This window comes from Euprymna scolopes, chromosome 37 (assembly GCF_053919585.1).
Source record: "Euprymna scolopes isolate OS-2025 chromosome 37, ASM5391958v1, whole genome shotgun sequence".
In the NCBI taxonomy this organism is placed as follows: Eukaryota; Metazoa; Mollusca; class Cephalopoda; order Sepiida; family Sepiolidae; genus Euprymna; species Euprymna scolopes.
In genome coordinates, this window is record NC_136518.1 from 50,641,634 (window position 1) to 50,668,075 (window position 26,442).

The 26,442-nt window shown below is 34.9% G+C and overlaps 2 protein-coding genes across 4 annotated transcripts in view; one reads left to right on the forward strand and one right to left on the reverse strand.

Moving 5' to 3' along the window:
- LOC145261154 (acid sphingomyelinase-like phosphodiesterase 3b) overlaps positions 1–26,442 on the reverse strand; it is a 271,422-nt gene that overhangs the window by 147,775 nt on the left and 97,205 nt on the right. The window lies entirely within an intron of this gene.
- The window catches only part of LOC145261153 (uncharacterized), a 33,049-nt gene continuing 23,133 nt past the window's right edge, over positions 16,527–26,442 (forward strand). For 2 of the 3 annotated variants that reach the window (XM_080119462.1, XM_080119463.1), the window contains exon 1: positions 16,527–19,991. In XM_080119462.1, coding sequence (XP_079975588.1) covers positions 18,113–18,886 — 774 coding nt within the window. In that variant the 5' untranslated portion in view covers positions 16,527–18,112 and the 3' untranslated portion in view covers positions 18,887–19,991. Of the gene's footprint in view, positions 20,030–26,442 lie in introns of all 3 variants that reach the window. The other variant, XM_080119461.1, reaches the window with a different exon arrangement.

Sequence of the window (26,442 nt, forward strand, 5' to 3'; positions counted from 1 at the left end):
TAGGACTTCAGGTTCTTCTTCATAAGCTCTGTGGCACCTATAATAACTGGTATGCTTGATATCTCCCTAAGATTCCAGTTTCTTTTCCTTCTGTATGATGATAATATTGAAATAAAAAGAAATGTTACTTTTTGTTACGAAACAAGGTCTTAAAAAATGTCACAATTTGTGAATTTTTGAATGAAATCAAAATAGAAGGATGGTAATGACTGTGACCTGACGAGTCATGGGTATGTTTGAAATAACTACTTTGATTTCTTACTATCACATAGGAATGGTGTCAAAAATTCAAATCTTAAAATACTAGAGTTCAATATACTTGTGCATGTGACAAACTTTTTAGAAGAATTATATATAAAAACTAGATACCTTAAAATTAACAATGTCAATTACGAAACTAGCCATAATATTTTAAAGCGCCTAGCTTAGTAATTGGCTGCAACAAATCTTTAATGGACGTGAAAGAAAATTTGAACCTTGGAAATTTTTGTAATTTTAAAGTAGTCACGCACTTTGTATGTGATCAGGTCCCACATCAGGGCGTCTTACTATTTGCAGATTAAAAACAAACATACAATGGCTGCACGATTTGACGATATGAACAAACCAGAAAAATATCCCTCCTTAAGACAATTGAATAAATCAAGCGAGAGTACCCATGGATAATGGAACATAAAACCAACAGATCTTACGACAATTCAACAAAAATTGAAAAATCCCCCCCCCCCAACTTATTAAGCAGAATCATTCCATATTGTTGAATAATGTTTATTTTTATGGATACCCAGTGTAAGGCTGCATGTGGAATTTTTGTGAGAAGAGTTGCGCATCTCCAACTATACCTCTTCTGAGTCAGAGTTGTTGAATACCAGTGGCAAGTAGAGGCTCAAGATGACTGGAAAATATGCCGAGATAAGCGGAGAGCACATACAGTGCTTAGAATTTTCAAATGATAACCCATCTGGTACTAACCAGGCTCAACATTGCTTAACTTCGGTGATCTGACGAGAATCGGTGTGTCAACGTGGTTATGCTACTTATAAACTATGTGTGTGTATATATATATATATATATATATATATATATTACTAGCAGGGAGACCCGACGTTGACCGGGATTGAATAAGAATCAACGAATGTTCCACACTATACTTTTATAAAAATTGGTGAAATTGCCCATTTTTCAATCAAATCGATTGATTACCTTTTTTTTTTTTTTTTTTACAAAGTGGTCACCACTTATCAAGGCCCGGAAGCCACTCAGGGATAAGGGTTATTGCAAGTACATTACGTTAGTGTGGAGATTTGATGACGTGTTTACTTAAGGGGGCGGTTCATTAGGAATTTGTTAACATTGGACTTGAACACATCCAAGTTGTAGTCAGGTGGGAAGCAGGCAGACGGAACAGAGTTCCACAGGTGCGCAGTTCTAAGAAAGAGCTTTGTTCATGGAATCCACGTTTTGATTTAGGCACAGATAAAGAGTGGGGGAAATTTTTCACAGTGGATTCGGCTAGACGGGTGTTTTTCGTGAAAGATTGGCGAGGGGGGGACGAGAGATTGGAGTTCAGACGAGCACCTGCCATGGAAATAACGATAAAACAAGGATAGGCTCGCAACGTCTCTTCTGTGGGAGAGAGGTTGCAGGGTAGAGAAAAGGGCATCCCCCACTAAGCCACGAAGTCTATTTTGTACTCTGTCAAGGCAGGATAGGCTGTTTTTAGCAGCTCCTGCCCAGATATGGCAACAGTATTCCATCCTTGGACGTACTTGGCTTTTATATAGATAGAGAATTTCATTAGTAGTGAGATATCTTCTGGAGCGGTAGAAGGATCCCACCATCTTTCCAGCGACCTTGGCAACAGACTTGATGTACGTGTTCCATTTCAGATCAGGAGTAAAGGTCAAACCCAGAAGCTTGTCAAAACAAGACGAGAGCCATCCATCCCAATTGATGCCAGATGGGGATCAGAGCGTTGATGATGTAAGGATAGGAGTTTGGTTTTAGATGCATTAAAGGTAACTAGCCACATCTTCTCCCACTGAACCATGCGCTCAAGATCAGAGGAGAGAGAATCAGAGAGAACTTTGTCATTTACAGCCTTTGATGTGTTGCCGTAGATGGTCGTGTCATCAGCATAGAGGTCAACGAATGATTTAAGTATGTGTTTAGGGAGGTCATTGATGTAGATCAGGAAGAGAGTTGGGCCCATGATTGACCCCTGAGGGACTCCAGCATTAATACTGCAGGCCTCTGATTTTTGTCCATCGACCACTACTCTTATGAGCCTATCGGAGAGAAATGACTTAATGATTGAGAAAACATTTCCAGTTATACCGTAGCTGGAAATCTTATGAAGTAGACCCTTATGCCATACCTTGTCGAAGGCTTTTGATATGTCAAGAGCAATTGCCCTAGAAAGGAAGTCTTTGTCAAGAGATTCACTAATCCTGCGAGATATAACCGTCAGCACATCCGCGGTAGATCTTGCAGAGTGGAAACCATATTGTGTCACTAAGAAGGTTGCTTGTTACCTGCTCTCATTGGGGATCCACTGCAGTGGATTGGAAGGAAACTTTACATATCTTCTCACAGTGGCAGTCCACAATACATTGTAGTCTACATTGCACTGTAAAGAACCTACAGCTGATTTTATAAAATTTTTATATAATGGTTTGAATTAAACTTTAAAATGCAAAATTCAAATATCATGGTTCAACTGTGCTCTAAACAGAAGCATTCATTTTGAACGCACTCCTGTCTTATCAAATAACCTACTGCTGAATTTATACGCAAGACCCTTGTGCGGTGATAAAACTTCTCAAATGCACTTGTGATGCTAAGCTTTATAATGTTCAAAATCGGACTGTTCCTTCTTTAATCAGATTTTTTGGATTATCGATTTTCGATACATATGAGAGGTATTCCAATACAAAACCTATTTAAGAACACTCCCAGACATATAAAGCATATTTGTGTGAAATTTCATAAAAATCAGCGTAGCTGTTTCAGAGTCGATAAGGCAACAAAATCACAAGCAAGTGCTTTTTATATATAAGTTGAGATACATGTCCATACACACACATACATTGATTTAAATTTGAACTTTTTTATGCAAAATGATGAAGCTGATAAAAGATTCGGATTTTGGAAATGTAAGGTTCTATAGCCGGAAACGATTGTTTGGGAGAAATAAAGTTTTGAAATAAAATACATTATTCTATATAATCAAATGATTGTATGTACAACTGCCAAATATGTTCACATGGCGATTCTTTAAAGATATGATACATCTAAAAGTGAAAGTTAAAAAAAAAAATTATTGCATCGGTTGGAAAATGTGGCACTCCCCCCTCCCCCAATCTACAATCTCTCAAGACCAATACAAGTAAGTTACATTGCATAATCTGCATTCTGCTTAAAACCGGTGCTTGTACAGCTGCCAAAATCTTATTTGTCCACCTGAAGAAATGTATAAACATAGAAACGATTGGCAACATGGTAGTCGACCAATATTATTACAACTCAAAGTTTTATATGTATATATATATATATATATATATATATATATATATATATATATATATATATATATAAATATATATAATATAAAGCTGAGCGTCTGTGTCTGGTCACGAATAGGCTCCTATATGGTTGACTATTATAGAAAACTGATCACATATAATGATAGAAGATGTATTGAGACACAGGAATGGGTATGTTTGTTCTGGCAATGGTGATTCATTAAAATTGTGGGGTCTGCGTTCGCGCCTGGTTCACAAAGTATGGAAATAAAAAATTAAAAAAAAAACGTTTACAAGTGTTTTTGATATAGATGTACATAAGAATGCTTTGATAAGTATGTTTTAACTTAAATAGGGATGGTACAATAAAATTGTGGGGTCTGCGTTCGCACCTGGCCTCCATAGAATGGAAATAGGCACAAACTTTAATAAAGACTTTTCATATCTATCTGCGTAAGTATACTTTGATAATTATGTTTCAGTTTGAAGAAATATGGTATAATAAAATTATGGGTTGTTCGTTTGTGCCTGACCTCCATAGAATGGAAATATGTCACAAAGTTTAACAAGGTTTTTTAATATAGATCCACAGAATATTGTGATAAGTGTTTCAGTGTGAACAAGTATGGTATAATAGATTATGGAGTTTATCTATTTTATTTTTACTTTCATCATATTTTGCTTTGGTTTTGATACCCCCAAATTCGAAGCTGTCTCTTTACAATCCTTCCTTTTCATAACCTATCATACTTTCATAAATCAAAGTCCATTTTCTGTAGGCTGTTTTTGAACCCAGTCAACAACGGGTACTTTTGTTAGTGTATATATATATATATATATATATATACTCCCACACTATTTCTGGCTGTTTGATTTGCTGAATAGTGAGGGGGAAGGAAGTGAGTAACAACTGAGTTTAGTATGTATACCTGACAAATATATTACAGCAAGGGAAGGGGACAACAGGTTTTAATCGTTGTCAGTCTACCGAAGGTCATTATTGCTAATATTTTTTTTTCTAAATTATACTTTTTATCTTTTTTTATTGATGGACTTAGCAGGCCGCTCAATGTTGCTCGCTCGTAAAATATGCTTACATTTTAATTCATGCAGATTTCGTATTATTATTATAGAGCCAATTCTCTATTGAATATTATATTGTACCTAATATATACTAGTGACCGCCCAGCATGGCTTAGTCATGAAATACAAGTAAATATATTTTAATTTATGCAAATTTCATTTTTATTATTATACTCTATTGATTATTATGTTGCACCCAATATATAATAGTGATTAAAAAAAAATGACTCGAGTGCCAACAGCTAGAATCAAAACCAGAACATGTAGCTCGCTAACCTTATTCATTAGTCTGTCCAAAATTAATATGCATGTAAAAACTTTTAAAAAATGTTAAAATATAAATATATTTGTGCATGTGTAGAAATAACACATTTAATCAACTTACATTTTCCAAGTTTCAATTTTTACCCATTAGCAGCTATTTTTACCAGCTAAAAAAAAATCGAATTTGTTCCATTTGTTCAAATTTCCATGTATCAAGTTGAAAGTCTGTAGACTAAAAATTGACAAAGTAGTTTGGTATGGACCGTTCCTCACACAGACAAGGCCACTTATATATATATATATATATATATATATATATATATATATATATATATATAAATTTAGTATATTAGCATTTCATTTAATCATTTTAAGTCATTATTTGAACCCCTGACAAGACGTGTCACATCGTCAAAACCTTGATTAATCCATATACGTTTTTTATGAGTTTTACATTATTTCACTTGTATATATATATATATATATATATATATATATATATATATATATATATATATATATACACACACACACACACAAGGTGCCTTCAATACGTTTCCAGACACTTTTTGTACAGGCATTTAAAATTGTCATAAACTCTAGAAAATTCAGTATATTATTGCTATACATCTTATGAGATGACAGACCAATTTTTATGATTTCAGGTTCAAATGAATAGCTACAGCAAGAATTGGAATACACCCTACTACAGCCTGATTGTCACAGTTGGTGAATTTCAAAAATGCAATCTGGACGTGAGCACACTTTATAAGAACAATATGCAATAAAATTCTGTTTTAAACTTGGAAAAAATGTCACAGAAATGTATGGAATGTTTCAGACAGCGTTTGGGCCATCTTGCATGAATCAAGCATCAGTTTTTGAGTGGTATAACGGATTCAAGGAAGGCAGGGAGTCTGAGGGATGATGAGAGATATGGAAGGAGAAAACAACTCAGAACATCAGAGTTTATTGGCCAAATAAAGAATTTCATGGATAAGGACCATTGTATGTCTATAGAGACAATAAGTGCATAGTTTGACATCAGTTTGAGAACTGTACACACAATTATTCATGAGGAACTAAGGATGTGGAAGATTTGCACGAATGCATCAGCCCACAACTCCATCCATATCACAGACTTATTTGAACAAGATTGGCATCAAGACAGTTCCTCACCCTCCCCATACTTCATACCTTGCTCCCTGTGACTTGATTATTGCCTAAGCTCAAGGGAAACCTTAGCAGCTGTCGTTATGAGACCAGGAGATGAAAGAAGCTGTGAAGAGGGTCATTGACATGCTCACATAAGAGGACTTCCATAAGTTGGAACGGTACAACAAGTGCATTGCAGCCGGAGGAGATTATTTTGAGTGGGAATAGAGTTTCATGTGTGTACCATCAATAAAAGTGGCCATACAAAAAATTCTGGAAACTTATTAAAGTTTTCTTGAAGATTTATTTTGTATAATATTACAGATGACTTTCCCTTGATTCTATAGATAAATTTAGATATGTGTATGTGTGTATATAATTTATTATTTTCATATTAATATTTACACATAATATTATAAGGTGATATAATATAAATTAAATTTTAAATGTGGGAGTGCCTCAGAGGTCTATTCTTGGACCTCTATTGTTCCTGATATTCATAAATGACCTCCCGACAAAACTGCCTCTGAGATGGGTATATATGCTGATGGCACCACACTCTATAACAGGCATGACAGGAAAACAAATGAACACATATCTAAAGAAATGGCAAAAACACTAGAGGATGACCTCCAATCTGTAGTGGAATGAGGACATAAATGGATGGTCACATTCAATGCTACCAAGACTAAACTGATTTCCTTCAATAATTATAAGAAACCTTCTCTGCCACCAATAGCAATGGCCAGTGACTCCCTGTCTGAGAGTACATTTTTCAAACTGCTTGGCCTAACGTTCACAGGAAGCATGAGCTGGAACAATTATATTGAAAACATTGCCAAAGGTAGGCTCTCTCTACCGTGCTAGAAAACTACTGACACCTGAAAGTATCCTGTACCTCTATAAGGCCACCATTCGCCCATGTATGGAGTATTGTTGTCACATTTTGGCTGGTGCATCTGCTACTAGTTTCTCGCTCCTAGACAAGGTTAAAAAAAGAGTCGCCAATCTGATAGGCCCTAAACTGGCATCTAAGCTTCAGCCTTTGTCCCATCAACGAAACGTTGCATACCTCTGCCTGTTCTACAAGTATTTTAATGGTGAATGCTCTGACGAACTGCAGACACTTGTGCCCCCACGACGTAGACACTCTCGACAAACCCGACAGGCAGCTAAATCCCACCCCCACACAGAGATCCCTAGATGTAAAAGATCTTTTTACTCCAGTAGTTTCTTCCCCAGAACCGCTAGACTCTGGAATTCCATTCCAGGTTCCTGCTTCCCTAACTGTACTGACATGCAGAAGTTCAAGTGCAACGTGAACCGACATCTTGCTGCCCAAATCCCTACATAGTGCCCCAGTAGTTACTGCCCCTGATAGTAGCCCTCTACACCAAAGTGGCAATGTGCCTTGTTTGGGGTGAAAATGTAATTAAAAAAATTTTTTTTTTTTAAATATATATTGTGCATAGATTTTTCGGTATTTGCTTCAACAGTGCTCAATATGTGATTAGAGCTTAGTACTGAAGTATTAAAATACATTAATGGCAATTAAGTTACACAGGGGCATTCACGCCCCTTCCCTCGCTCGCAGGGAATTAGCAAGTTAAGTGAATTAGTTTTGAACCTTACTTTTACATATATTGTTGAATGGTTGAAGAATTCACATCGATAAAGATATTTTTCGATGTGGATTATAAATTACAGATTAACAAGTGAAGCAGTGCACAGTGAACGAGGCATAAAAAAATGACTAAGTTCAGTATCCCGCCCCCATTTAACCCAAAAATGACCAGGGGGATGTCAAATCCTGGTGAAAATGAACAAACGGTGCAGTTTTAGGCATTCACATACGTAAATTGGAGTTCTGCACCATGCAAAAAACAGAAATACGTAAGTCATCATTGCCCCCGCCCCCATTTAGCCCAAAAAGTCCCGAAGACCTTAACATGTTAAAATTTGAGTTCAGCACCATACAAAACTGCTAAACAGACATGGTAAAATAGTCCCAAAAATGGAATGTTTTTATTAGCCAAACAAAATTATATAGAAATCAGTTACAACTTTTCAGAAAGTTTTATAAAACTAAAATTCCAAAGTGTAGTTATTGAGCGGACGAACGAACAAGGGTGAATTTACAGGTTCACCCTCATTTTGTCGAAGGGACCAAAAAAAAAAAAAAAAAGTGTACAATTTTTGATAGTAAGATAAATAATATAATTCTAAAAAGATAAAAAATCATTACAATGTTTACTAAATAAATAAAAAAGTCATATTTGTTTAATGAATTTAAATATTTAACCGACATTGACAACTAGAAGAAAGGGGGACTTTTTGCTTAAACTTTACATAAACGCATTATTTCTAACGAAATATCATTAACCCTTTATGACCTGAATTATGAGGTAAATGATTTTAAAAATATTTGTTAATTTTAGTTAGTTTAAAGAGTAATGATACTATGATTGTCTTCAAACTGGAAAATTTATGAAGTCCAGTAGTTAAACTACCACTGAGAATTTTTGCATTTCATAAACTTACCTTAATCCATAGTGCTTGAAAAAAGTGTTTATGACAACAAACGAAATCCTCCACTCTCTGAGACAGATGGTGGCATACTGATTGTAAGCAGTGGACAGTTGCAATCTGGAGGTATTTAGTATCTACCCAGATACTGAACTACTAATAGGTACAAGGTGTGTTTGAATCCATTCCCACTTTATTTATGCCGTTATATTCATTTATTTACGACTGAATGAATTAGTTCAACCAGGTCATAAACGGTTAATAATAGATTTTGGTAAATATTCATTTCAGATACATAAATTATTTAACCTTCATAAAGCCATAAAAAGCTTATATTTTAAATATATAAAACATTAGACCCAAAGACGTAAATAAAACCATTTTTGTGTCTTATAAGTTGTTTTTTTTTATTAGACTCAATGGATAAGAAAAATGTTACATGCAATGGTGGCCATGTTTTTTTGTTTTTTTTTCAAATTAAAAAAAACATGGCTGCCATAGCATGTAACATTTTACTATTATCCATTGAGTCTAATAAAAAAAAAAAATGAAGCTGTTTGCGGTTTTATTCAAGTTTTTAGATCTAATAATGTTTTAGATAAAAAAAAATAGCTAATTTATGGTTTTATGTCTGTCTAATAATTTACGCAGCTGAAGTGCATATTTACCTAGATTTTTTTGTTGATAGAAAATTTATGCAATTATTTTTCCTGTTTCTTTTTACTCTTTCAGATGGCCTCTTTTTTTCTTTTTTATTTCGTTTCGTTAATACATATCCCGAGTGCATTTTTTGTTTTCTTTTTCGCCCCCTCCCCCCAATTTGTCAAGCTGACTTCCGTTCTTCTCCCATATCAAAACATGTTTATACTTTTGTCTATAGCACGAGAAAATGTCCTGCGTATGTGAATCTACTAAATATAATATTTTGACAACATTTTTTCTCATGGTAAATATACATAAAATGTTGTTTCAAAACAGATATAACTTGCTATAATCTTCAATAAAAGAGACATATTCGTTTCATGTACTTAAAGCATATTTAACTGACAAGGACAATTATTTTTTACAGGAATAGGAAGAGACAATCTTCTGATTATTATCATTAAAATCTTACACAAATGTAAATATTCAAACGACATATTAACAGTATCCACGGACTCCCGTTACTTGTTGGTCTAAAAGTCACTGTTTGCAGTTAAAATAAATTATTACCATACAACCACAGTTTGAGCGGTCCTGGACTTTATATTAAGCTTTCTAGTCGAATTTACTATACAGAATCACATCAACCTCACTTGTATGTACCTATATATATATATATATAATTTCTAACAATCTGCTGTAAAATGAAATTACTCTTTTCAATTTAAAACAGTACGGGACAATAAAACAGAAATGAAAGAATGGTCTTCGCAAGATAATCTGTAATTAACATTCACCAAAAATTATAAACATTTAAGTAATCTGTTAAAAGCGTGTCAAGTTTTGTAATTATATTTATACTAGCAGGGAGACCCGACGTTGCCCGGGATTTCATGATGATCAACAAATATTTCGCACTCAGGGTAAGTTGATAGTTATAGTGAAAATTCTACTGAGGGTAAGTTTATAGCTATCAACTTACCCACAGTAGAATTTTCACGGCCCGTTGTTCTATCATTGTTGCTAAGCGACGACATGGAAAAAGTAGCTTTACAGATGATAGATGAATTAAAATAAGGTTCCGATTATCAATAATTATCAGGGGTATTCTGAGACAAAACTTTACGAAGATCACTCCCAGACTTATACAATAAAGTTCTGCAAATTTTAAAGACAATCTGTTCAGCTGTTTCAGAGTCTATAAGGAACGAATCCGCACACATACAAAGTTGCATTTATATAATTGTAGAGATAATAGCAGATATAAAAATTTCATTTTCGTTATATTATATACATTTTAATATAAGCACGTAGATCTTTGCAAAACAATGCTATCTAGTTTATTTTGGTAGCTCAATTAGCCAATCAAATTATGATCGGTTCAAAATTTGTTGGAAATTAGAAAATTGGCCTAGAAACTCATTTTCACGGTGTATCTGTCACGATGCTATGCATTTTTCTCTTGATCCTTCATATTATCAAAAATCTTATCCTCTTGACGATCCATTTGAGCTTTTGAAAAAAAATGAATATATTGACTGTCTAGATCTTACTCGAACACTCCAGCTACACCCAACATTCATCCTACTTTTGTGCACCTTGGTGAAAAGTTTCTAGCCATTGTCATTTTTTTTTTTTCTGCCACCTTTTTCTTTTTTTGTGAATCACTTCCCAACACTCTAAGGCCCCCCAACTCGGTGGGCGAGGGGTGCATCCATAATATCACACCCCCTTGTGTCGAATATATTTACCCATCTTTATCATGATGCTATGCATTGTTTTCTTGGTGGTTTTCATACTACCAAAAATTTGATCCCTTGATTATCCCTTTGAGCTTTTGAAAAAAAAAAAAATCTCTTAAAGAAAAAGTGTTTGAATGGGGTGGTTCAATAGTATAGCGATGGTCTTGACCGAGAACTGTTGAATATAATCAGGTGCATTGCCATGGTGTAAACATTAGTATATGAAAAAACAAACAAACAATAGATTCAGAAAACATGTAAGTATCCCAAACCCAAATTTATTTTCATCTATATATATATATATATATATATATAATAATAAACAATCATACCAAATTTATTTTGCTAGTTCAGTTAATGAAAATTACACATAATGGAAGAAGCCAGCCTAAATATTACGCAAAATCCAATTACCTTTCGGGCTGAAAAAAAAGCATACAAAACACATATTTGATCGTTTATATAAGACTAGCATGGGTGCCCGGGTGTTTGTCGGTGTGTGTGTGTGTGTGTGTGTGTAGGGGGGGGGGAAAAAAAAAAGTTTTGGTAGGCAGGCTCGAACCTGAGGTCTTGAGGCGAAGGCGGAAAAAAGTGATAGCCTGATAACTTACTGCAATGCTATCAGGGCAGAGGAACTGAGAATGGTTGAAATTAAACAATTAAAATGTTACGGGTGCGTAAATTTAAAGAGATCATACATCACACCATAGGGGAATGAAATTCCGCACTTAACTTTGGCTGCGAGGCATTTTTTTTTTGTTTTGTTTCCCCAAAATGACTCAGCTCCCCATAAAAAGGGGAGTTTTCAAATGAATAGCAATTGTCCGATATGACGGGTTTTCCCAGCATTGATTATTGCTTTCTGGATGTCCCTGGCAGGAAAGCCATGAAGCGACTCCGTTTCAATTAGTTTCACTTCATTTATACTAAAAAGCCAAACAAACTGGTAGAACTACAGGATAGCATGAATTTTATAAAATAAAAGCTGCTCAGATAAAAGATATAGACGACCTCTTTTTGTAAATCGGAGATATTATAATCGATGGAGTTTATAAAAACTTCCAAGAAATGGTACTCCGCCCCTGAGACCCCCCCCCCCCAAGAAAAAAGCCTTTGCCGGGCATACAAAAAAATGCACACACACACACACACACACACAAAAACACATTTTCGCTTTTATATAATAGATTCATTTTCACAGCTAATACATTGGATCTTTGGAATATGATTCATAACCAAGGAACGATCAAACTAGATTTTACTCAATATTTCTAACTAGGATTTTTTTTGTGTGTTAAAGGCAACTTATACTCTATATTAAATGTACTATATCGACAAATGGCCCGATTCCTTTAAGGCAGTATTGTTTTCATACAGAGACAGTTCTTGTTGAGTCACTTTAGGCCAGTTTTGCTTCCCTACTGCCTCTTTCTAACAGAAGAGACGTTGCTAGTCTTTGTCCTATCGTTATTTTCATGGCAGGTGCTCGACTGAGCTCCAATCCATGATTTCCCCAGAAAAACGTTTGTAACAAATACTCGTTTAGCTACAACAACCCTCAACAGTTTTCCTTGCTCTCTTTCTGTGTCTAAAACTAAACAAATTCCGTGAGCAGAGTTTCTTTCCTAGAACTGTTCATCTGTGGAACAAGATACAGTGGAGCTGCTTCCCGACCGACTATAACTTGGTCCTTTTCAAGTTCTATGTAAATAGTTTTTTGTTGACCTGTCCTCTTAAATAAATAAGCTCTACTCAAGTTCCACCATTATTGATCATTACTGAGTTCTCACCAACGACCTAACATTTAACCCTTATCCTTGAATGGCCTCCTGGCCTTGATAAGTTTGGACTTTGAAGTAAAAAAAAAAAAAAAAAAAGAAAGAAAAAAAAGAAAAAAGATTATGTATAGACATTTCCACCATCATCACCAATCATCACATTGTTGTCTCACGGGCCACCTGACACTCATTATCAACGTGTGGCCTTTGGAACTTGATAAATAGTAGCTTTCTGCTAGTAGGTTGGTGCAAAAGTAATGTCGTTTTTTGAAGTTCAACTTCATGTCAAAAAACATTTTTGCACCAACCTAATAAAAAATAAAAAATGGTGCATTAAGTTGAAAACTATTAAAAAAAAAAAAAAAAAAAAAAATCAGTCACTGAAAAGAGTAAATTAAGGTAATCTGGGGAAAAGAAAACTTGATGACACAAGAGAAAGAAATGCACATTTATAAAAAAGAACAGGTTAAGCGTATTATTTGGCTTCTTCAGACTACTGTTCTCACCTTGAGTGTTATTTTCACAATGATTCAGTCTATGTAATCTCCAACCTTCAGGTGTATCTTGTCGAACTCAGGAATATGCACGGAATTTCGAACTTAGCAAGGTAAAATCCAGTTGTAAAGTTACACTCTCCTGGAGGTTAAAGTTCCAATCCTCGATGTGGGTGACAAAATACAATTGCGAATTATTTAGGACCTACCAGATCAATAATCAGGGTAGAAATCCCAAGTTGGATTAAATAAGGGATTCTGTTTGAAATTCCATGCAGATTCCCGAGTTAAACAGAAAAATTACCAAGTTTGACAAGATACACCTAAAGAAGGACGCTTTAGTTTTGGAAAAATCCACAGTAACCCCACGAGGGTTGTTCCAAAACGGCGTCCTATATTTTTTATATATAAACTCAAAAAGCTGAAAGGCGACAAAGACAGGGGTGGTACCATTAAAACGAGCAACCTTTTGTGCTCCAAAATTTATTTTTCTACATAGTCACCACCATTCTCATTGCGTTTTTGCCAGTTATTCAATGACACATCTCTGCTTCTGACGCACGTCCATGGCAAGGGTTGCTTTCTTAGAGTCTTATATTGTTAATATCTGCAAGAGAGAAATACATAAGTTCAGTCATCATAACAATGCAATTTGCAATGCTCTTTTATCCATTTCAGCAGAATAAAAATTAGCAACGCCCTTGGTATATTGACCGAAACGTTATGAAAATCACACTCAAGATGAGAGCAAAAGAGAATCCAAATAATACGAATAATCAATCGTCAAGTGAAAAATTCAGAAACAGAAACATTTAAATTTTGTTTAAAATCTGAAAAGTAACACCTAAAATAAATCAGTTATTACAAGTTGAACTTGAAAAATAATTTATATTTATTCATTTCCACAGACTAAACTGGTTAGTTTATGGCGTTTAATAATAGAATGTACGAATTAATTATTCATGCGTTTAGTTAATGAATACAACTTGGCAAGCAAGAAATAAAAATAAAAAGTATGTCAAATGATTTTGGCTGATTCATACTAATCAAGTGTACGAATTAATTATTGCTGCTTGTTTACGGTTAAACTACAGCGGTATTTTATTTAAATACCAGTTTGGGTGCCGGGTGTTTGGAAGTATGTTGAGCAAAAAAAAAAAAAAAAAAAAAAAAAAAAAAAGTGGTAGTAGGCAGGCAAGCTCGAACCCGTGAATGTGGAGAGAGATGTTAAAAAAAAAAAAAAAAAAAAAAAGGTAGTAGCGTTGGGAGGGAATCAAAACAAGGTGAAGAGAGGTGTAAAAAAACAAAAACAAACAAAAAAAAAACAGGCTCGAACCCGTGCCGCGAAGGCGGAAAAGAAAATGAAAGAAAATTCTGACGTCTTAGCCGATGTCTCCATGATGCGACCGAAAATCAAAAATGTTGAAATCAACCAAAGTCAATCCAACGGTGACGATGACTTGCTAAAAATTGATTGAAAAAAATTGACCCTTCCTTGTGCAAAATGGCCGAGTTTTGGGTGAAGGAATTAATGTGTTTGGCCAATTTTTTTATATTTGTCATCCTAGACGCCAAGCTTATAAATGATACCACTCTTGTCAGAATTCGTTGCCTTTGTCGAAAATTTTTGCAAGACATACAAACATACATACATACATTTAAACAGACAAGTGAGATTTATACTATAGACTAGCGGGGGGGGGGGGTACCCGGCGTTTCTCCGGGTGTTTGGAGGTGTGTGTGTTGGGGAGGGGAAAGGTAGATCAAAACAACCCTGTTTAAAAAAAACGTTGGCCGGGTGTTTGGAGGTGTAAAGAAAAAAAAAAGTTTTAGTAGAAAGGTAGGCTTGAACCCTGAACCTTTGACGCGGAGGTGGAAAGGAAATGGGGAAAAAAACCTGCGATCTAACCATAAACAATTATAACAATTATAAAGCGAAATTAACAGGTGCGAGAACGTTAAGTCGTGTGATGTTTGACCTTGTTTTGCGCTGGAAGCCAGTTTCTGTTTTCTCCGCTACGCGTCGATCAAAAAATATCTCGAAAATAGCTTGTAAAAGTCAGGCAAATTAAATAGACAGACGAGCCCCGTTTGTAACTCATATTATCATTTAGACATGATATAAAAAGTTTTAAGAAGGAATGAGCCGACCGAAAAGCCCAGCGAAAAAAGCCTTTTACAGACATACACAAAAAGCGAACATACATACATACATTTTCGCTTTTATATATGTAGACTAGCGGGCGGTACCCAGCATGGCCCAGGTGTTTGTAGGTGTGTGTTGTGGGGGGAGGGGTGATCAAAACATGCCTGGTTTTAAAAACAAAAAAACATTGGCTGGGTGTTTGGAGGTGTAAAAGAAAAAGTTTTAGTAGGAAAGTAAGCTTGAACCCCAAATCTTTGACGTTGAGATGGAAACGAAATGGAAAAAAAACCCTGGAACCTAGCCATCTCGGCCACGAGAGAAGAGGAATAAAAAAAACCTCTTAATTTATTTTTATTTCGGACTATTATTCTCATCTTTATTGGTTGTTGTTTTTTTTTTCACAACGTTTCGGCCAACTATTTCTCTGGCCTTCATCAAGTGGTAACCACGACGGATAGGAACTCTGAATCTCCTAACTATATTTTCAGCAATCACTGCCATCCGTAGTTGTTGTCGTCTCACCACGTTTTGGCCAAGTAAGCCTCTGGCACGCTTTGGGTACGATTGAAACCGCTATCTTCAGACAATGTCCATCTAGAGATTCAACGTCTATCAACTGCGCCACGGGCCCCAAAGGGCGATCAAGGTTGGATTCTTTGATCTTATAAATCCACGTTTATTTATTATCTGATCTTCCATAGTCGGGTCCGTACCGATTGGTATATATATTATTCCTTAATTGGAATTCATTTTTGAGATGAGCATTATATATATATTAATTTATTTTTATTTCAGACTATTATTCTGATCTTATTAGTTGTTGTTAAATATGTAGATTATGGGAACCACACGAGCAAAACGTTAGTAATTAAGAACACTAAAGTACACCAATCCATTTAGTGTTACAAGACGTTGGCATTCAGAACAACTATGTATTATGCATTGTCAGAGATAATGCCCTCAACATGCAAAGTATAGTCAAATGAAGTGAATGAAATAGAAGATTCAAGTATTACAAAAGAACGTGAAAGTCAGGAAGAACAACCTGAACCTAGTCACAGTAGGCAACCAATTAACTAAGATGACTTAACAAAGACGCAAATGGACTTAATTTTGTTTGAAGAGTTTGTAAGAAATGCCAAGTTGTATAGATTTGCTGACGTAAGAATTCGCATTTTAGAAATTGAACGCCAGCGTTGTTGCATTCATACACACCGACTTGCAGTGAAAGATGCTTTTAAAAGAACATCGTTCCAATAATATTATAGCCAAAGTAAAAAAAAAAATTGAAAAGTTACGACTGCAGCAAGAATGCCAAAGCTCGATACCATTCTTAAAAGAGCTGGAAAATAAGCTTTAATAGACCAAGTTACTTACTGGAGTAGCACATATAACATGGTAAAACAGCTTGTTGAATTGAAGCCTTTTTTTATCGATATGGTAACCCTAGATCACCCTTTTCAGGTTATTTAATGCCGAATACAGTGATTTTGAAGAACAATTTTTTAATACAGTATATTTGTTTGTTTTTTTCAAATCGGTTACTATTTAACCCATAGTTGGGACCCCAACAAGTACTACCACCCCTGGTTAGAGTGGACCTGGGAGCAATGACAATTAAAGGGTGGCTCCACACTCCCCAAAGCCTGCAAGCTGGGGCCTCACCGCCGGATATAGTTTAAGGTCATATCCAGGACCAGTTACTCTTAAAATCGCAATGGAAATAACTTGAAGAATTGGGGGACCTTTTTAAGCTTCCTTTTGAAGTGACAAAAAGCAAATAATTTTTGAAGAAGAGGATTTCACTCCTGGAATGTTTTTGCAAGAGTGAAAAATGTTAGCGAATTTCTTATCCAGACGTGGGAGTTTACTTGCAGAAACACTGTATTAAAGAGAATCACAACTGCTTAATAATAAATTCAAGCAAAAGGTTTTAAAAAGTGCTTGGTCGACTGATTTTATAGAAGTAGTAGTAGTTTGTTGTCCACCACGTGGGTCGGACTGAACTTTGCATAGCATCAACTTGTGGGTTATAAAACACCCCTATCGTTGATGTGTTAGTTGGACTTTTTTGTTTAGTCAAGTTACACGTTTCACAGTTACTATTACGAAGACAATTTGTCGTTGTAAGCAACGAGGCAATATGTTGCAACTCCAGTTAGCCGAGAAAAGCCGAGAAGGATTCTCCACACAAGTTAAGAGTTTCATTGTTTTTTCCTTCTACGTCGAGTTCAGGTTTAGCCGATGAGTTGCAGAAACGCCCCCCCCCCTTCAGTCGGTTAAAATCCGACACAACTGCTTAATAATAAATTACATCATCACTAATGGTAGCTGGTGATTTCATCAGTTACCATTAGTGATGATGTAAAGCAATTTGCAAAACAAATAGCATTATCAGCTGCCCGAGAATGCTCTAACACAAAGAACAAGATTGTCTTTCATTGTGACGAATTGTTCGAATTTTGGTCTCAGTTTGAAGTACATGCCTGTTTAATCACACTAAGGAGCCGTGATACAACGAAAGTGCCCCTGGATAATAAAATATAAAAACACCATGAATCACTATCTCTTCTAACCTTTAAAATAATTTCAAACTAAATATAAAACGCAAATAACAATTAAAACAATACAGGAAAAAAAAAAAGTAGTTTTTATGGATTATTTTAACCTTTGCAGCTTGAAGAGAAAAAAAAGAAAAAGTAGATGGAAAGGAAGAAGAAAATGACAAAGAACATTAGAAGAACATGAGACAAAGAGGATGAAGAAAAGAAAGGAAGAAAAAGGAAAAGACAAGAAAAAAAGGAAAAGACAAGAAAAAAAGGAAAAGACAAGAAAAGAAAGGAAAAGACAAGAAAAGAAAGGAAAAGACAAGAAAAGAAAGGAAAAGACAAGAAAAGAAAGGAAAAGACAAGAAAAGAAAGGAAAAGACAAGAAAAGAAAGGGAAAGACAAAGAAAGGGAAAGACAAAGAAAGGGAAAGACAAAGAAAGGAAAAGACAAAGAAAGGAAAAGACAAAGAAAGGGAAAGACAAAGAAAGGAAAAGACAAAGAAAGGAAAAGACAAAGAAAGGAAAAGACAAAGAAAGGAAAGGAAGACAAAGAAAGGAAAGGAAGACAAAGAGGATGAAGAAGAGAAGAAAAAGGAAAAGACAAGAAAAAAAAGGAAAAGACAAAGAAAGGAAAGGGAGACAAAGAAGGAAAGGGAGACAAAGAAGGAAAGGGAGACAAAGAAGGAAAGGGAGACAAAGAAGGAAAGGGAGACAAAGAAGGAAAGGGAGACAAAGAAGGAAAGGGAGACAAAGAAGGAAAGGGAGCAGACAAAGGAAAGGGAGCAGACAAAGGAAAGGGAGCAGACGAAGGAAAGGGAGCAGACGAAGGAAAGGGAGCAGACGAAGGAAAGGGAGCAGACGAAGGAAAGGGAGCAGACGAAGGAAAGGGAGCAGACGAAGAAAAGGAAGCAGACGAAGAAAAAGAAAAGGAAGCAGACGAAGAAAAAGAAAAGCAGACGAAGAAAAAGAAAAGAAAGTAGTTGAAAAAAAGGAAAGAAAGGGAAAGGGATTTGAATAGGAATAAATAAGAGAGTGAAAGAGAAAAAAAGAATAGGTGGTAAAAGAAGAGACGAAGAATAAGACGCCGATAAAGAAAAAAGGAAGAAGTAGACGAAGAAGAAACAGAAAAAAAATAGTAGGATTTGTCTCAATAATATAACTGGAGTTCCTAGGGTGGGTCGGAGTAAAATATATGACAACCACAGAAATAGAAATGACTTATGGGTGAAGAATAGAAAGCTGTAGGGAAGGGTGTAGGCGTTTTTAGACATTTTGGTTTCTATGCATATTCGAATTTCATAAGCAACGCCACAGCCAGTTCAGGAATTGGCATTTAAGTCTTCTCCTTCAACCTAAACCAGCAATAACATTGACTTGCAGACGTCACTTGGAACCAGGGCTGTGGAGTTGGTAACCAAAATGCTAGACTACGACTCCTGAACTCCTGAAATTTTAAAAGGCCTGACTACAGCCTATGAAATATCTACCATTGTGGTAACTTTTTCTTAATGGGTGGAGTCTCGGACTTTATAATTTTGCAGGCAAAGAGCAAAAGATCTTCCTTGTGTTGACACAAAAAAAAAAAAAAAAAAAAAAAAATGATGTGCTGGAATGCTAAAAGATTCAATATTTTTATGGAGCAATTCTGGTTTCTGATTGGTTACTAGTAGAATGTGGCTCTATTTGATTGGTCAGTTCCTATCGCCAGTGTCTATAGTACAGAGTGACCCACTTAAAAGTGACCCAGAAAATGTAGTAGAGAGGAGGAACATTTTTTTCATTGTTTAAATTATCTGTAGTGTTATAAAAGATGCTGAAAGTGCTCCCCGTTGACATCTATGCATTTCTGGGCACGTGTAACAACGTTTCCAGATACTGTAAATCTTCTCTGGTGATTCTTAATACCGTTGATAATTTTCTCTTTTAATTGGTCTAGATTGTGAGAATTATTTACAACAGCTGCCAATGTGAGAGACAACAACACGGCCAGAAGAAAAATTGAGGAAGAAGGCGATGGAAACAGCATCGAGATTGGTGGTTGTTGAGTGGGCAGCACATGGCTTTATCAGTGTTCTCCTGGTTTTTCTAGGTAATTAGAATGCTTCAGGCAACCTATAACATTTTTATGTAAGTTTATTCATTCTTCCAATTAAGTATAAAATCAATTTGTTTTTGTTTTTCTGAAATGTCTTCTTTGGTAAAATTGATTTTGGAATTTTGCAGGTGCTGTCTAGTTTGCAAATTGGCAAATCGAAACTCTAAAAGAAGTTTTTCTTCCCAATATTATTGTTCCATGAAAACCCAAGCGATAATTAGGTTAACAGTTTCTTTTATTCTTTTTTCTTCTTTTTCAAAAATATAAAACTTGTTTCTTTTTTGTTCATTTATCGATCTGTATTCTCTCATTATGATTAAAATTGATTTCTTTTTCTATCTGCACTATTTTCGGTCAGATTGATTTCTGAGTCGACTCTCAAAAATGTGTAACAGCGACACGAAATTATTTGGCAAAAATAGTCGTGCTAAAATGGCTAAAATACTTTTTCTCGTGTTAGCTTCGTGTTCATTTAGCCTCAAAATAAACTCTCTGCCGTTGATTTGAAAATTGGACTGTACATATTTTTAGTACAGGTGTCACTTCAATAAAATTTATATACACGGTACGAGTGATATTTGTTTGCAGGATTTCTAAGAATAAAAAGAACAGGTATCAGCATGTCTATTGATACATGTTAGACACAACCATTGTAATTTATTATAATATATCCATTGATGTATTGTCAGGACCACATTTTAATCTGTTGTAATATGTCCATTGATTATTGATGTATGTTAGGGAAAACCATTTTAATCTGTTGTAATATTCCATTGATGTATGTTAGGGAAAACTATTGTAATCTGTTGTAATATTCCATTGGTGTATGTTAGGGAAAACCATTGTAATCTGTTGTAATATTCCATTGATGTACACTCATGAGCAAAAAAAATGGGCCAAGAGTGAAAGAAGGAAGAAATCGATTTTTCAATATTTTTCCATGAATCTTTGTTAATTTTAACTGAAAATTTCTATTTTGCAGATCATTATTATTATAGCATATAATAATAAGTGAAAAAATGAATCCTAAAAATTGTAAGACCGCATCTTTGGCGAGGATGTAAAAAACGAATTGCAGGATTAAGGCTGTCCAAAATGACTTACGAGCATGTTTTTGATATTTTAAGAAAAGAAAACGTGAAAACATCTTTTTCTACAGCGAAGCGAATTAGTCAAAGATTTGAAGTCAAACGCTTGGTAAAAGGGAAATCTGGATCTGGTCGCCCTAGAGCATCCACTTTGAAGGACGACCACAGGCTTAAATTAACTGTTTTCAAGGATCGAAAGAAAACATGTTGACCATAGCAAAGAATTCAAAACAGGGGCTGGAAATTCTTTTTCTAGATATACAATATGTAGATGAATGAAAGAAATGGGATTTTCCTCTAAAAGGTGTGCAAAGAAGCCATTTTTATCTAAGAAGAACATCAATGATAGAAAGAGGTTTTTCTCATGTTATAGCAAGAAAGATACAGTCTGGTTCAGGAATGTTTTCTGGTTAGATGAATCAAGCTTTTACTTGTTAGTGATGCTCCCGATGCGAAAAGTCAATCAATGCAAAGGAATACATTTGAATATTAGAAACAGAACTGTTACTAAGTATTCAGAAGCTGGGAATATCCCAGAACATTATTTTTCAACATGATAATGCCCCTGCATACACTGCTAAAGTCACAGATAAATGGTTTTCTGATAACAATTGATATGATATTTTGGCTAGGTCAAAGCCCCGATTTAAACCTAATCGAGATATTTGGTTCATAATATCTCGTGCATTGGCCGGAAGAACTTTTTCGAATAATGACAAACTGTAGGAAGCTGTGCAAAGCGAATGGACTAGCATCTTCTCTTCGCAGTGTTTCACTTTGGTTTGAGAGCATATCTAAAAAGATTGATCTTTTAAAAAAATCAAAAGGGAATGCGATTCCATCCTAAGCATTTATTAAAGTAAATGTCTTGTTCTGTGTTATTAGTCTCGTTTAAGTTTCCTTGTTCATTGTTCTTTGTTCAATATAGCTTTTAGTGCAATAAAATGTATAAAATTTGTTTGGCCCATTTTTTTTTGCTCACGAGTGTATGTTAGGGACAACCATTGTAATCTGTTGTAATATTCCATTGATGTATGTTAGGGACAACCATTGTAATCTGTTGTAATATTCCATTGACGTATGTTAGGGACAACCATTGTAATCTGTTGTAATATTCCATTGACGTATGTTAGGGACAACCATTGTAATCTGTTGTAATATTCCATTGATGTATGTTAGGGACAACCATTGTAATCTGTTGTAATATTCCATTGACGTATGTTAGGGACAACAATTGTAATCTGTTGTAATATTCCATTGATGTATGTTAGGGACAACCATTGTAATCTGTTGTAATATTCCATTGATGTATGTTAGGGACAACCATTGTAATCTGTTGTAATATTCCATTGACGTATGTTAGGGAAAACCATTGTAATCTGTTGTAATATTCCATTGATGTATGTTAGGGATAACCATTGTAATCTGTTGTAATATTCCATTGATGTATGTTAGGGACAACCATTGTAATCTGTTGTAATATTCCATTGACGTATGTTAGGGACAACCATTGTAATCTGTTGTAATATTCCATTGATGTATGTTAGGGACAACCATTGTAATCTGTTGTAATATTCCATTGATGTATGTTAGGGACAACCATTGTAATCTGTTGTAATATTCCATTGATGTATGTTAGGGACAACCATTGTAATCTGTTGTAATATTCCATTGATGTATGTTAGGGACAACCATTGTAATCTGTTGTAATATTCCATTGATGTATGTTAGGGACAACCATTGTAATCTGTTGTAATATTCCATTGATGTATGTTAGGGACAACCATTGTAATCTGTTGTAATATTCCATTGATGTATGTTAGGGACAACCATTGTAATCTGTTGTAATATTCCATTGACGTATGTTAGGGACAACCATTGTAATCTGTTGTAATATTCCATTGACGTATGTTAGGGACAACCATTGTAATCTGTTGTAATATTCCATTGATGTATGTTAGGGACAACCATTGTAATCTGTTGTAATATTCCATTGACGTATGTTAGGGAAAACCATTGTAATCTGTTGTAATATTCCATTGATGTATGTTAGGGATAACCATTGTAATCTGTTGTAATATTCCATTGACGTATGTTAGGGACAACCATTGTAATCTGTTGTAATATTCCATTGATGTATGTTAGGGATAACCATTGTAATCTGTTGTAATATTCCATTGATGTATGTTAGGGACAACCATTGTAATCTGTTGTAATATTCCATTGATGTATGTTAGGGACAACCATTGTAATCTGTTGTAATATTCCATTGATGTATGTTAGGGACAACCATTGTAATCTGTTGTAATATTCCATTGATGTATGTTAGGGACAACCATTGTAATCTGTTGTAATATTCCATTGACGTATGTTAGGGACAACCATTGTAATCTGTTGTAATATTCCATTGATGTATGTTAGGGACAACCATTTTAATCTGTTGTAATATTCCATTGATGTATGTTAGGGACAACCATTGTAATCTGTTGTAATATTCCATTGATGTATGTTAGGGATAACCACTGTAATTTGTTGTAATATTCCATTGACGTATGTTAGGGACAACCATTGTAATCTGTTGTAATATTCCATTGATGTATGTTAGGGATAACCATTGTAATCTGTTGTAATATTCCATTGACGTATGTTAGGGACAACCATTGTAATCTGTTGTAATATTCCATTGATGTATGTTAGGGACAACCATTGTAATCTGTTGTAATATTCCATTGATGTATGTTAGGGACAACCATTGTAATCTGTTGTAATATTCCATTGATGTATGTTAGGGACAACCATTGTAATCTGTTGTAATATTCCATTGACGTATGTTAGGGACAACCATTGTAATCTGTTGTAATATTCCATTGACGTATGTTAGGGACAACCATTGTAATCTGTTGTAATATTCAATTGATGTATGTTAGGGACAACCATTGTAATCTGTTGTAATATTCCATTGACGTATGTTAGGGAAAACCATTGTAATCTGTTGTAATATTCCATTGATGTATGTTAGGGATAACCATTGTAATCTGTTGTAATATTCCATTGACGTATGTTAGGGACAACCATTGTAATCTGTTGTAATATTCCATTGATGTATGTTAGGGACAACCATTGTAATCTGTTGTAATATTCCATTGATGTATGTTAGGGATAACCACTGTAATTTGTTGTAATATTCCATTGACGTATGTTAGGGACAACCATTGTAATCTGTTGTAATATTCCATTGATGTATGTTAGGGATAACCATTGTAATCTGTTGTAATATTCCATTGACGTATGTTAGGGACAACCATTGTAATCTGTTGTAATATTCCATTGATGTATGTTAGGGATAACCACTGTAGTTTGTTGTAATATATCCATTAATTATTGATATATCAGGGACAACCATTGCAATCTGTTGTAATATTCGCTTGATGTATGTTAGGGATAACCAGTGCAATCTCTTATATGTTCATTAATGTATGTGAAGGACAACCAGTGCAATCTATTGTAATATGTCCATTAATGCATGGTATTGCAATCTGTTGTAATATGTCAATTAATGTATGTTAGGGACAACCATTGTAATCTGTTGAAACATGCCTATTAATGCATGTGATGTGTGGATATAAACGAATGAATAATATTGTTCCTAAACCTATCTTATTCAACACTCCATACATTAATCTATCAAAACTTTCAAGTTGCATCGGCTCTGTATACAAAATTTAGATATTCAATGTTGTGGAATTTTTTAAATAAAAATTGATAAGTCAGATTCCAAATAGAACTTTATTCCATGAGGATAGCTTGTTCTTGTTCTATCAGCCATTACTGGTAGAAGTTTCAAGAATACAATTAAGAAAAACGGAAGACTTCTACTTAGTCATGGATGATGTAACAAGAACAAGTTATTCATATGAATAAAGATTTGTTCTAAGTGCAATATAAATTTCCATAAATTTTGTATAGATTTTGAAACTAAACAGTCATCAATATGTCCACTGATATGTGTCGGGGTAACCATTGTAATTTATTGCAATATATGCATGGATGAATGAATTAATAATTTGTAATTCACAATTGTAGCTTAAGCATCGCCCGCAAAGACCCGTGGATAAACTACTTGATAAAATTCAGTTGTACGTTGCACTCTTCTGTAGGTTGAAGTTTTAATCCTAACTGCGAGTAACACTTAAAATACAACTGTAAATTATTTAGGACGTCTACCTAGTCATGGCTGACAAAATGAGAACATATTACTCGCGTGGATTATATAAAGGGTTTCATTCGAAATACTGTACAGCTATCCAAGCCCGACAGAAAGATTCCTGAAGTCTGATAAGATACACCTGAATAAGGTCGGAGGTTACATCAACTGAAATGTAATGAAACAGTTAAAATGAGAATAGTAGTCCGAAGAATCCAATAATATAAGAATTTTTAAATTTTCATTTTATACACTCGAGTCCATGTTTTCAATGAATAAAATAAGAAATACACAGGTCATGTAGAAGTGAGAAACAGACATGAAAACAATTCGATCAGACAATTTTATGAACGTAGAGCTATAACCTTTGCAGCAGAAATTTCTATCAAGTTTCAAAAATATCCAATCTAAGGTGATATTAATTCAAAAAAAAGTCCTGCATCTCTTCCGGTTTGAAAGGACGATTACCCCTTTGCTACCCACAGGATGTCTCTACGGACATTAAAAAATACTCATCGGTCTTAATTAGGTTTCAAATACAACAACTCTTATCCCAATAGTAATTTATCACAGTTGCCATGTGGAAAATCCATTTTGTTCCTGCCATTATCTTTGTTGCCTTGTGTTTAGTGCCATAACAACATCCTCATTGGTTTAACGTCTGTTTTTGGTGGAATGTGTTGGACGACTTTTCGAAAATAACTTCCAAATTAACCTATCTCTAGCTAGGACTTCATTTATTCCTCTTTCAAATTCATCGTTATCATATGCTTCAATGTTTTGCTTGGACTCCCACCACCAACTGATATTAGGATGGAACGATAAAATTGTCGCCCTAGAAAAGATGACACGAGTCCATTTCCGTTTAATGAAAACCGGTTTTCTTTTTTGTTGTAAACTATCTACTAGTTGGCCAGTTGTGTACAAATCCCAAGAGCGATAGATAGGAGCCTTCTATCATGTCTGAAAGTGACACAATGTTCAACTAGTGAAAACGGAGATGCACCACTGTACAACTCATGCTCCCTACCCATCTAAGTTATGACAAGAGGACCATTGCCAGCACCCTCAAAATGCATTGCCAGATTGCCATGAATAACGGTGATGAAAACAAAATTTCCAGCAACGGTTATGATCTTTAATGTGGTTTCAA